At 51.1% G+C, this 11,601-nt stretch overlaps 4 protein-coding genes across 4 annotated transcripts; 1 reads left to right on the forward strand and 3 right to left on the reverse strand.

The window, feature by feature from the left end:
- Positions 1-927: 927 nt before the first annotated feature.
- pex1 (AAA family ATPase peroxin 1) lies at positions 928-4,741 on the reverse strand (the record flags this gene model as incomplete). The annotated part of the gene is made up of 4 exons (XM_026762883.1): positions 928-4,136; positions 4,200-4,278; positions 4,333-4,569; positions 4,631-4,741. 4 exons carry the CDS (start codon positions 4,739-4,741, stop codon positions 928-930), a joined length of 3,636 nt encoding a protein of 1,211 aa, XP_026617401.1.
- Positions 4,742-5,211: 470 nt separating this feature from the next.
- MCM7 (DNA replication licensing factor MCM7) lies at positions 5,212-7,825 on the forward strand (the record flags this gene model as incomplete). Its single annotated transcript, XM_026762926.1, has 4 exons — positions 5,212-5,532; positions 5,586-5,716; positions 5,770-7,687; positions 7,751-7,825. 4 exons carry the CDS (start codon positions 5,212-5,214, stop codon positions 7,823-7,825), a joined length of 2,445 nt encoding a protein of 814 aa, XP_026617402.1.
- Positions 7,826-8,261: 436 nt separating this feature from the next.
- Positions 8,262-8,618, reverse strand: CDV56_109333 (putative adhesin; the record flags this gene model as incomplete). Its single annotated transcript, XM_026762952.1, has 1 exon — positions 8,262-8,618. One exon carries the CDS (start codon positions 8,616-8,618, stop codon positions 8,262-8,264), a length of 357 nt encoding a protein of 118 aa, XP_026617403.1.
- A 1,141-nt stretch (positions 8,619-9,759) lies between these two features.
- On the reverse strand, positions 9,760-11,167 carry CDV56_109342 (ATP-dependent (S)-NAD(P)H-hydrate dehydratase; the record flags this gene model as incomplete). Its single annotated transcript, XM_026762961.1, has 5 exons — positions 9,760-10,644; positions 10,703-10,733; positions 10,851-10,910; positions 10,968-11,007; positions 11,077-11,167. The coding sequence occupies 5 exons, from the start codon at positions 11,165-11,167 to the stop codon at positions 9,760-9,762; spliced, it is 1,107 nt and encodes a 368-aa protein (XP_026617404.1).
- Positions 11,168-11,601: the final 434 nt, after the last annotated feature.

Genomic DNA, 11,601 nt, shown 5'->3' on the forward strand with positions numbered 1-11,601 from the left:
TTGATAGATAAGGTAGTAGAATAATCAATATCTACCGGATCTCTCGGTATTTGCACACTAGCTTTTGCCGCATTGGGATTTTGTTGCGTTTTGTGGAGAACCTAGTATGACTACGGAGTAAAAAAGCAACAATCATTGGACTGTCTTCCAATGGTTTAGAGATCCTTGCGAACTGCGAAAGTATCCCTTCGAAAGTATCTCTTGACCCTGAGTCCTACCATCCATCACTATCAGGGTATCTCCTCATGCAAAGAGGGAGAGTGTACTGTGTAGAATACAGCCATAGCCCACTATGCATCTAGTCCATCACCTTTCTCAAACTCTTTCTTCGGATCGACAGTCTAGCTACATCTTCAGACTTCCTCACTCAATCCTCTGTCGCTGTCTCATCCTGCTTGAAAACCATTGAAGCATTCCCAACTGACAGTGTGACAGGGCATTTTGACGTTCCCCGCCATCGCTTGGCGGGCCAATCACAATCAAGGGATTTTCCACTGCGCAATGCATATAAACCTCTTCAATTTCTTCTCAAGTGCCTTCGGGCATTTGGTCAATTTGAAACGATACAGAGAAGATTAGCATGGCCCCTGCACTAAGGATGACACGCTCAATCAAAGAGAAGCTACCAGTTTTTTTTTCTATCTTACAGACCTCATTTGGAGGTGTCGAGTTTTCTGCAGCTTCTGCGTGTCTGGGAAAGGTCCTCGGTTCGAGACAGGGCTGAGCGCTTTTTCTTTTTCTATACTTTTTTTTCCCCCTATGTCTTTGGGACTTGATCTTAAAACTCTGCGAGACTGTATGTCAAACAAATTCCACGTCTCATCGTAACATCGCTCTCTAGCCATGCATATATACAGCCGAAACATAGCAATGTAGGTCTAATACATTATATCGAAAATGAAGAAACAAGAAAAGATATGCACCCATCTACATCAGGCTCGTCCGCCCCCCAATCTCCCGACCTGCTTCACCATTCGGCATTTCGCCATTACGTCCCTCCACGAACTCCCGGTAGATTGCCTGCAACCGGCTGCGTTCATTTTCACTGAGTGAGCAGCGTGTGGTTGAAAGGGATCGTTCCATGTGTTCCCATCGGACCACGATCTCCTCGCGCGGCGCTTCTTCCGTAGCCCCATTTGTGGTTGGTGCGGCGCTACTTGTCCCCTGCTCGATCTGGCGTTGACGACGTCGGGCGTTCTTGATGGCTTCGATCCTGGCAGCGACGACGGCTGGTGGCGGTAGGGAGACGGCGCCAGCCCTTTGCTCCGACGTAGAGTACAGGAACTGTATGAATGACTTGCTGCTGGTGCTCGGTGTAAGCTTGGCGCTGCTCTTTGTTGTTGCTTTGTCGGTTGTTCTCGAATGGTCGCCAAGTGCATCGTGGACAGCTTCTAGATGGGCATTATACACGACGGCTTGCAGATCAGCTCCGGAGAAGCCCTCGGTTCTTGCAGCTATTTCGTCGATCCGAGCGACCACCTCGGCGTCCATCACAAGCTTTGTACTCACAGCTCGAATGATATCGACCCGGTCCGAATGACTGGGCATGTCGCAGAGCAAAGACTTGTCCAATCGCCCTGGGCGGAGCAACGCAGGGTCGATCAGGTCGGGCCGAGAGGTGGCAGCGAGAACATACACGCCTGAAAGACCTTCTGCACCATCCATCTGTGTGAGAAGCTGGTTGACAACACGATCCGTGACACCGGTGGAGTCGTGGCCACGCTTGGGAGCAATACTATCGAATTCATCAAAGAAGAGAATGCACGGTCGGGCGGCCTGGGCTCGTTCAAACAGATCACGCACGCTCTTTTCACTCGCACCGATATACTTGTTCAGGATTTCGGGACCCTTGACGCTAATGAAGTTCAGGCCACATTCGCCTGCTATCGCACTAGCCAGAAGGGTCTTCCCGCATCCCGGAAAGCCGTACAGGAGCAAGCCTGAACGCAAACGCAGAGGGCACTGCGCGAAGATAGGTGCATACTTGGTAGGGTACTGCAAGGTCTCCAGCAGCATCTTCCGGGTTTCGTGCAGACCACCAATAGCTGAGAATGTCGTGGTAGAGGAGGTGAGGGTGACATTGCGCAGAGACGCCGGCGTGAACCCTTTAATCGCGCTCTCAAAGTCCTCAGCCCCGAGAGTGACTGCTTTGGATGCGGTCAGAGGGTCTTGAACGGACCGTATCAGAGCCTCATTCCGTGCCCGAGCGACAAGCAAGACCAGATCGCCGGGCATATATCCATCTGTCTTCCCAGCCAGATCGAGGAAATCGATGTCTCGCGCTAGAACAAAGCCATCTGCTCCAGCGGAGCTCGGACGGCTTCCAGGGTTCGAAGGATCCAACCAGGAGTCTTGAGTGGACGCGCTCGCCGTTCGCACATGACCATTGACAAGGCTTGTGGAGGCTCGATCATGGCTCGTCAGCTTTTCAAGCACTTTGCGCCGTCCTTCCTTGTCAGGCGCTCTCAAGTGGATGATCTCTCGGACCACATGGCCCCCGATGATGACATTGTTCAGCGACTCTTTCGATTGGGCGGTCGCTAGCAGGACCACAGAAGAGTTCATTGAGCAGTATTCTCGCACCATCGAACAGATTACCTCACTGTTCTGACGGCTGCGGCCATTGTCTCCTCCTACCTGTAGCTCGGTTTCCACTGGGCATAGCTTATCAAGATCGTCCAGAATCACAACGGACTGCCCGCCGAGACGAGCACACCAAGAAGCAGACATAAAGAGGCGATTGAGGGTCTCCTTGATATTAGAGATTCGAGTTTCATCAGTGACAAGTTTACGGCAAGAGAAATATTTCACGTTGAACAAGTGGTCCTTTCGCAGGCGATGTGCCAGCAAATGTGTGAGTGCTGTCTTTCCAGACCCGAGACCGCCTGTCACTAAGACAGAAGATGATTTGGTCAAGCTGTCAAGAGACTGAGAAATAACCTGGTCGATACCAACCATCTCGGGGATACTGCTGGGAAGTGGCTCCTCGGTGGGTAAAGATAATTGGCCTTGTTCGGCAGGCTTGGGAACCTCAGCTTGCACCTCCAGCGATAGCTTGGTTTCGGACCCCAAAACCCATCCGAGCATCTGTTTGGGGCCATCAGAACTGCTCTTCAAGGGAGGATCGAATCGGAGAATAGCGCCATCGAACGCGGACACCGTTTGATTTTCGAATCTTGGTAGAACCATACCGTCGGTTAAAGGGCCAGACAACAGCCCTTTATCCGTCCCGGTGCTACCATAAATCACTTTGATACGCTCAAGCAACGCATCTTTGGCGGCTGCAGTGTCTGCGCCAAATTTGAGCCCGTCCTTTTTCTTAGTAGAATCGGCCATGAAAGGGTAGATCTTGAGCGTCCTGACCATAGACCGTTGCAACTGCGGAGGAGCGGCTTCAACACGTACAATGCCCCCAACCATACCTTCAACGCCCAGCGCGGAGCATAACAGAGTAGACATGGCGATATGCTGAGTATCTGGAGAGTCTACCCAAGGGGCTAATCTAGCCACCAGTTTTGTCGCCGGTACCCCTGCTTCGCTTGCCTTCTGCTCTGCTTGGTTCATTTGTTGTTGGGGATCCGGTGGCGCCTTTAATCCCGCAGGTTGGACGACAGTAATGCAGACCCAGCTGGCCCCACGTAGCTCACTTGTTGCAAGCATGTCAGTGTCAACCCACACGCGGAAGCCCTCATTGGCATCATCCTCGAATTCTCCATCGAAGTACGGCTCAACCAATCGGCGATCCACCCCTCGAAAAAAGAGAGCGCCTCTACTTGTCGAGTCGGAGCGGCCGCTCTTGGGTCGCACCGTGCTTCCGCTACTTCTCCCACCAACACTTTTCCTGCTGCTGCCATTCACGCTTCGGCTATCGCCTCTTGAACCTCTTGAGGTAGACTTAGGGCGTACCTTTGGCGCAACAATGACTTCTGCGTCAGGCGCTATTTTCGCAAATGCTGCTGTGTTCGGTGGCGCGGGGGTAAGCGAGGTAATGACGATATTAGCCGTGGATGTCGGAGACAGGTGCAGCGCAAGGGGATGCATGTGCTCTGACTGTGCCGAGCTGTACGTAGGATTAGGAAGAGCGCGGATTTGCGACAGGAGATTGAGCTCCAGGAAGTTCGCATGAAGCTCAATAACTGAAGGCAACGTGTTGTCAGCTGATGCGATCACTTAAGTCTCACATGGAGGGCAGCGCATACTCTCCCAATCTTCCGGAGTTAATGGCTCAATATTAATGGTGTGAGCGACTGGCGGGTCGAGGTGAATGTATATCCCAACCTGGACCCGCGTGAGAAACCCGTGGCAACCAGGGTCTCCAAGAGAGGGTCTTACCTTCTGCCCTTCTGAGAGGCCCAGGACTCTTCCGAACGTGGTATCTAACTCAACCATCGAGACGTCCAGCTCCCTCGTAGATCCACTACTAATTCCTTCCCGACCAACAACAGGTGCGAGCTTTCGCTTGCTCGGCATTCCCGTCCATCCTAGGTAACATGATCGTGGCGCCGGGTTACTATTGGCCCTCCCCGAAGCGGGACGATATTGTAGCTCGACTATGACATTTTGTGCAGCCTAGAAACAGATTAGATGCTTGTAAAATCAGAATCAAGGGGTTCACGGGAAGGCGACGTACCGTGTTGGCATTGACCAGCAGTGCGACAAGTGATGGAGGCAAGTTCACTAGACAGTTTTTCAAAGGCACGAGTGCGACTTCTGCTGTGCTCGAGGGCTTTCTGGGCGCCATTATCTGGCGCTGATACTCAAACCCTTGCTGTTCAAATGGATCGGGAGAGAAGTTTCAAAATGTCTGGGGGAAGAAGAGCATCGACACCGACAGATAGCATCTCCCCGGACTTCATTGACTCCGCAAATCAAATGCCCGCCCAGCGCCGTTCGCCGAGTCGGCCCGCCTGAAGTATTTCGGACCGAGACATTTTCCGCTCCGCCCCACGTGTCATTGAGACTAGTCCAATCTGAGGCTAGTGCCATTTGAGGAATGGGAACGCGTCCCTTTCGCGTCGCGACGTGTTTTGCGCCAAAAAGCTGCTAGCGCCAAAGATCCACTAACGGAGTACACTAAGGTACCAGCCAACCTCACACCGTCAGAGTCCTTGATTTATTCTTGCTCTGATCAATGGAAATCTGATCCTGTCGCCAACTGCACTACTTTGCCAGCCTCAGGTCAATTGAATTGGCTTTCTCTCTTGCCTCACTATGGCTCTCCTTCAGTACCAAGCGCCAGTCGACTATGCGGCGCAATTGAACGCCTTCAAAGACTTTTTACAGCATTTCAAAACATTTGAATCGGCTTCCGAAGCTGCTGCGACCGAGGCGCTTGAAGATCTTCACATCGACGGAGATGCTACCAGCGACGAATATGACTTTATGGACGATGTGGAAGATGGGAATGGGGCACAAGGAACCGGAACACGCCGCAGGCGTCGAGAACCGAAGCTCAAGTACATGCAGATCCTGCAGGACATAGCAGATCGGGAACGGACAAACGTTCTGATTGAATTGGATGACTTGGCTACAGTAAGACTCCAGGATGTCCAGATTGTGGGACAGTACCCTAATCTCTATGCTAGTTCGAGAAATCCCTACCGGAGGACACAGATCTGAAGCTCGTTGAGTCCATACAACGGAATACCAAGCGTTACATCGATGTTTTCTCTGACGCGGTCGATGCTGTTATGCCGAAAGAGACGAAGGAAATCACGTATGTTGAGTGGTCTGTTCTCTGAAAGAATGCTTCCAGCTAACGGCCTACAGCTTCAAAGACGATGTTCTCGATGTCATTATGTCGCAACGTGAAAAGCGAAACGAGGCTATGGCGATGGCTGCGGAGGCCGATATGGATGCGGCAGCGGCTCCCTCGATGTTTCCTCCCGAGTTGACTCGTCGATACACCCTCAATTTCAAGCCTCTTACTCCATCTGGGTCGAGCAGCGACCGGGACTCCAAGGCCCTTGCAGTCCGTAATGTGCGAGCAGAACACCTGGGTAGTCTGATCACGGTTCGCGGTATCACAACTCGTGTCTCGGACGTCAAACCATCAGTCCAGATTAATGCCTATACTTGCGATCGGTGTGGATGTGAAGTGTTTCAGCCGGTTACCACAAAGCAATTTCTTCCTATGACTGAGTGCTTGTCTGAAGAGTGCAAGCAGAACAACTCGAAGGGACAATTGTTTCTTTCCACTCGCGCTTCGAAATTTGTTCCCTTCCAGGAGGTCAAGATTCAAGAAATGGCAGATCAGGTTCCTGTTGGTCACATTCCACGGACACTAACCATCCACTGTCATGGAAGTCTGACACGACAGCTCAACCCTGGAGATGTTGTTGACGTTGCCGGCATTTTCCTCCCCACACCTTACACAGGGTTCAGAGCCATCCGTGCTGGTCTCTTGACCGACACATACATGGAAGCTCAGCACATCACACATCATAAAAAGTCTTACAATGATCTGACGATGGACGGTCGAACGCTCAGGAAGATTGAGCAGTACCAAAAGTCTGGAAATATGTACGAGTACCTGTCTCGTTCTATTGCTCCCGAGATTTACGGGCATCTTGACGTGAAGAAAGCGTTGCTTCTTCTGCTCATTGGAGGTGTGACAAAGGAAATGGGCGACGGCATGCACATCCGTGGAGACATCAATATCTGCCTGATGGGTGATCCTGGTGTTGCCAAATCGCAGTTGCTGAAATACATCACCAAGGTTGCCCCACGAGGCGTGTACACTACTGGACGAGGTAGCAGCGGTGTTGGTCTTACGGCTGCTGTTATGAGAGATCCTGTCACGGATGAGATGGTGCTGGAGGGAGGAGCCCTGGTTTTGGCGGACAATGGCATTTGCTGTATCGACGAATTCGACAAGATGGATGATACCGATCGAACTGCCATCCATGAAGTGATGGAGCAACAGACCATTTCCATTTCCAAGGCGGGTATCACAACAACCCTAAACGCTCGTACCTCCATCCTGGCTGCAGCCAACCCTCTCTATGGACGGTACAACCCGCGAATCTCTCCAGTAGAGAACATCAACCTTCCCGCCGCATTGCTCTCGCGTTTCGACGTCATGTTCCTCATCCTGGACACTCCATCGCGGGAAGCCGATGAAGAATTGGCCAACCACGTTGCGTACGTCCACATGCACAACAAACACCCAGAGACTGAGGATGCTGGGATTTTGTTCACACCACATGAAGTCCGTCAGTATATCGCTAAGGCGCGCACGTATCGGCCGGTCGTGCCCTCGTCAGTTTCCGATTACATGGTCGGAGCTTACGTGAGAATGAGGAAGCAGCAGAAGAGCGACGAAGCCAGCAAGAAGCAGTTCTCTCATGTGACTCCCCGTACTTTGCTTGGTGTCGTTCGTCTCTCGCAAGCTCTTGCCCGTCTTCGCTTCAGCGAGGAGGTCATTAGGGAGGACGTCGATGAGGCTCTGCGCCTTGTCGAGGTCAGCAAAGCATCACTGGCCAATGACGGTCAGTCGGGTGTGGACCAGAGCCCCAGCAGCAAGATCTACAACCTCATCCGCGGTATGCGGGAGAGCGGCGCTGCCGCTGTTGGGGACGGTGAAGAGGGCGAACTTAGCATGAGAAGGATTAGGGAGCGTGTCCTTGCCAAGGGATTCACAGAAGATCAGCTCACAATGGCGATCGATGAATACGAAGAGCTTAATGTACGTGTTGTCAGCCTGAGTACTCCCACATGCGCTCTTACTAATATCTTTACTACTTCGCAGGTCTGGCAAGTTGTTAACAACGGAAGTCGCCTCATTTTCTTGGATCTCGGCGGTGATGAGGCAATGGACATCTAATAAGCTATCGAACGATTGCAGTCTAGACCGGCGAAAAATAATCGCTGAAGTCTGCTGCAACTCCCTGGTTTTTCGATCGTCTTGTTAGGGATTGGTTGTTGTTCCTCGTATGAGCAAGAGCATGGGATTTACGCAAAGTTCCTTGATGAAGGGTAGATTTCGGAAACTGGTGTTAGGGCGTATATTACATTATCTATCCGAAAGGTTGCTGGGATACGAATCAATGCATAATTACTTCTGGTTGACTCGATGTGAGCCATGCGCCAAGGTCTTTGGACAAGAATTAGACAATCAGTATTCACATTGGTGGAGCGATGTATATGTTGCATGACATTGCAGAACAGGTAGATCTCATGAAGGAATGTGGTCATAGAACACTCGTTCCCGGCAAATAATCCAGTCTTAGCACAAGAAGTAGGCATGACGACAGTTCACATCAAACAGCACACTTGTCATAGATAGGAACCTCAGCACACAGGTCCGGACTTGCGCCGTAAGGGTTGTCACAGAGGGTGTTGCACTCGGTGCTTTCGGGGGTGAAGACCAGGAACTGGTAGTTGGGCACATTCAGACGGAACTGCTTAGTGACGTCCTGGTTGTTCGTCGAGGCTTTGTAGCCGGCGCGGCAGGCGCAATGGAAGCGGGTGCCTGTGTTGATGCAGGAGGTGGTAATGTCGCAATGGTTTTCGCCGGAGAGCGGGTTGCAAGTTCCGCACTTCGGGGGGATGCTGGAGGAGAAGACGAGGGAGGCGGAGGCGAGGAGGAGGGAGGTGAGGATGGAGAGGTTCTTCATGTTGATGGTTGTGGGTTTGTTGAAAGGTAGCTCAGAAGGTGTTGAAGGATGTTCGATAGTGCTTTGGTGCTGTCTTCGTTGGAAAGATGCCTTAATGCTTGAGAATAGAACAGGTGTTGATCGAGTATCATCGCCCTCTTTATATACCTTTGCATCGTTCAAGGTTCAAGAACACAAACATGCAACTGACAGTAAGGCCATCCATGGGCCATGAGGCACTGCGCAAGTCATCCACACAGCATCTTCACTCCGATATCCACGTCATAAGACGGTGAAGGCGCAAAAGGTAAAGAAGAGAAGTCTCTGAGACATGTCTCTCAATCGCACAGAGGACGGCTTCCGTGACCCTTGTCGTAGCTTTGGATGTCTCCCAGCTGAATCTGACTGGACGTGTGTCACGTCAGGGTTTCCTCGGATTGGTAGTTGCAATACGAGATCTGGAACATGAACAGAAGAGTAGCCAATATTCCCCCGCAAATGCATCTGACGTACCGAGTTCAGCCCTGTCCTTGCCACTGCAAAAGACACGCAGAGATACCCGTCAGAAAGGGCAAGTCAGTCATCGAGTCTAAGGGAGCCTCATCCACGATGACTCGGTTAGACTGGGTTGTTCTCTGTGATTGGAAGTGTTCGGGCCATATTTAGCAGCAGAACCGTCTGGCAGTCTCAGTAGAATTGGAAGAAACACATGACCAACCGAACTTGATAAATCTCTTGTTAGACTTCGAGCGACACAAAGAAGACCCAATGCCCTTGGCGAGATGCAGTCTTTGGACGGCGGAAGGTAGAAAGGCGGAGAAAGATGTGCAGGCTTTCAGGCCAGCAATGATACTGGAACTTGGCGAATGGAAACTAAGTATATGCGAGGTCAAGAGGAGAAACTCAAGACACTTCATCTGTCAGATCCAAGAGATGCATCGAATAAGGGCATGAAGTAGAACTCTTTGATTGAAGTCTACAGCGTTGGCTATTTTTAGCAAGGGAGGCAGATTTATGTGCATCAAGCTCAATTCATTATTCGAGGTTCAACCACTGCAATCCGCCTCCCTTCGTGGCAAAACCTTGGTCAGTTGATCCTTCAAATTTAGGACCGTCAACCCTTTGCAGGTTGAATATGCGCAAGGCCCAGACGGCGAATAGCCTACAGATGGGTCTTGGAAGCCTCTGGTTCCCCAACCAATTCCAAGAAGCTTTCATGGACTTCGTCGGTGAGATCACTAGCCTGCAGACTCCTGCCTTTGGCATTGAATGCCCGCCGAGAACATTCCCGGGTGATGCCACTGCCTGCCCATGCAGCCAGTAGTAGGGTCGTTGCTGGGGACATTCTCTTGTTCTCCGACTCAAGCTCAGCCAACACATCCTGCTTAGTCTGCGCTTCTTTTGGGTTCTCCTGCTCGCCGGAGTCCCATAATTTGTTATGGTAAGCAGCTCTCCAAGCCAGCAGTGTACCAAGCGACCCTGTGAGTGTATCTCCCTGTCCTCCACTGCGCTTCAAGCCTCCCTTCAAGTCTGAAATGAGAGTCGTCAAACCGTTCGAAATCACATCATGTGGTCCTTTCTGGATAATTGTCACACCGCCTAAGGCCTGGGAAAGTTGCTCGCAAGCGTGCGATTCTTTGCTGGTCTTGTCGCCTTCATCTGGCTGGGTCGCAATCTGTGCCTGACTAGGAACTTCGATGCCCAACGCCTTGGCCAGTCGACTGAATTCGTTGACATTGGGTGTCAAGATACAGTCCTTGTAGCCTTTGACCAGGTCGGGATCCTCCGTCACGAGAAGCAGGCCGTCAGCGTCTAGAACAAAGGGTATCGAGCGGGACCGCGCTTCCTTCATAACTTCAGTGACCACTTTCAGAGTCACTCCGTCACGACCTAGCCCCGGACCAATTACTAACACATGCAGCCGAGATAGCATGGCAACAATAGGGCTAGCAAGCGCGGGAGCGTCGATGTTGCTGGGGTTGCTAACCGAGTCGGTGCTCGGAAGCAATGGATGTACCATTAGATTCGGAGAGTAGGACTTGATGACCTGGAAAGTACATCAGTCCGAACACGTAAATTTTATTGGGGCTTGATTGGTTACGAACGGTAGCTGCAGATTTCTCACAAATGACATGGCTCTATACTTTGTTAGAAATCATCATACTGGAGCCGGCGCAAAGACTTGTCCGACTCACCATATCACAACCTGCATTGCAGTTAGTCAACCGATACCAAGTGGTCAGCTATGGCTACTTTGATGACATACCTAATCGAGCCGATGCCATTGAAGAGAAGTATGGAGCTCCAGTGTAGCTTTATGACTATGAGTATTTGCACTCAAAGAGTTGTACAGGGAGTCCTTCGACATACTCTAAAGAGCCTCCAATGACAGCCACGCGCCCATGCTGACCTTTTCTCTAGTCAGTCATTGTTCTTTAAGAGAGAGGATTCTGTGAGTTCTCAGCCGAATCGAGCATACCTTTGTGGAACTTCTCCAGCATGGGAGGCACTATCTTGCGCACTTTATTGAACAGGACCTTCGAGGAGGTCGATAGATGTACCGGCTCCATGTTTGAATCTGTTGCGAAATATTAGAGAATGGGATGATTCCAAGGACGATGAATTGCCTTCTCTTTAGGATGAGAAGGAGCTCTATCTAAGTGATTCTTTACTCTTGAGGCAAGCTGAAATGGGGTCGGTGATGTCACCGCCTATCGGGTGGGGCAACGAGCAGCTCCAAACAAGCAGCAAAATCGGTTGATAAATCAGCTTCATTCGGCCATGGATCACACTAAATGTCATGCCTTATCTATCTAATAGGGGAACGGAAAAGGGAGGAACGAATATGTAAGAATGACGCCCGCTCTTTGCAAGTAAACCGCATAAACCAGGAACCAGCGAGAAAAAAAGACGAGTAGCCCACCCTCTATCGACACCTTGACGCTCGCTCGCTGATGCCAAGTGGAAAGAACAAATATATGAACGCCATGAAGAACTCAAGAGA

Source organism: Aspergillus thermomutatus (assembly GCF_002237265.1).
Source record: "Aspergillus thermomutatus strain HMR AF 39 chromosome Unknown NODE_24, whole genome shotgun sequence".
NCBI lineage: Eukaryota > Fungi > Ascomycota > Eurotiomycetes > Eurotiales > Aspergillaceae > Aspergillus > Aspergillus thermomutatus.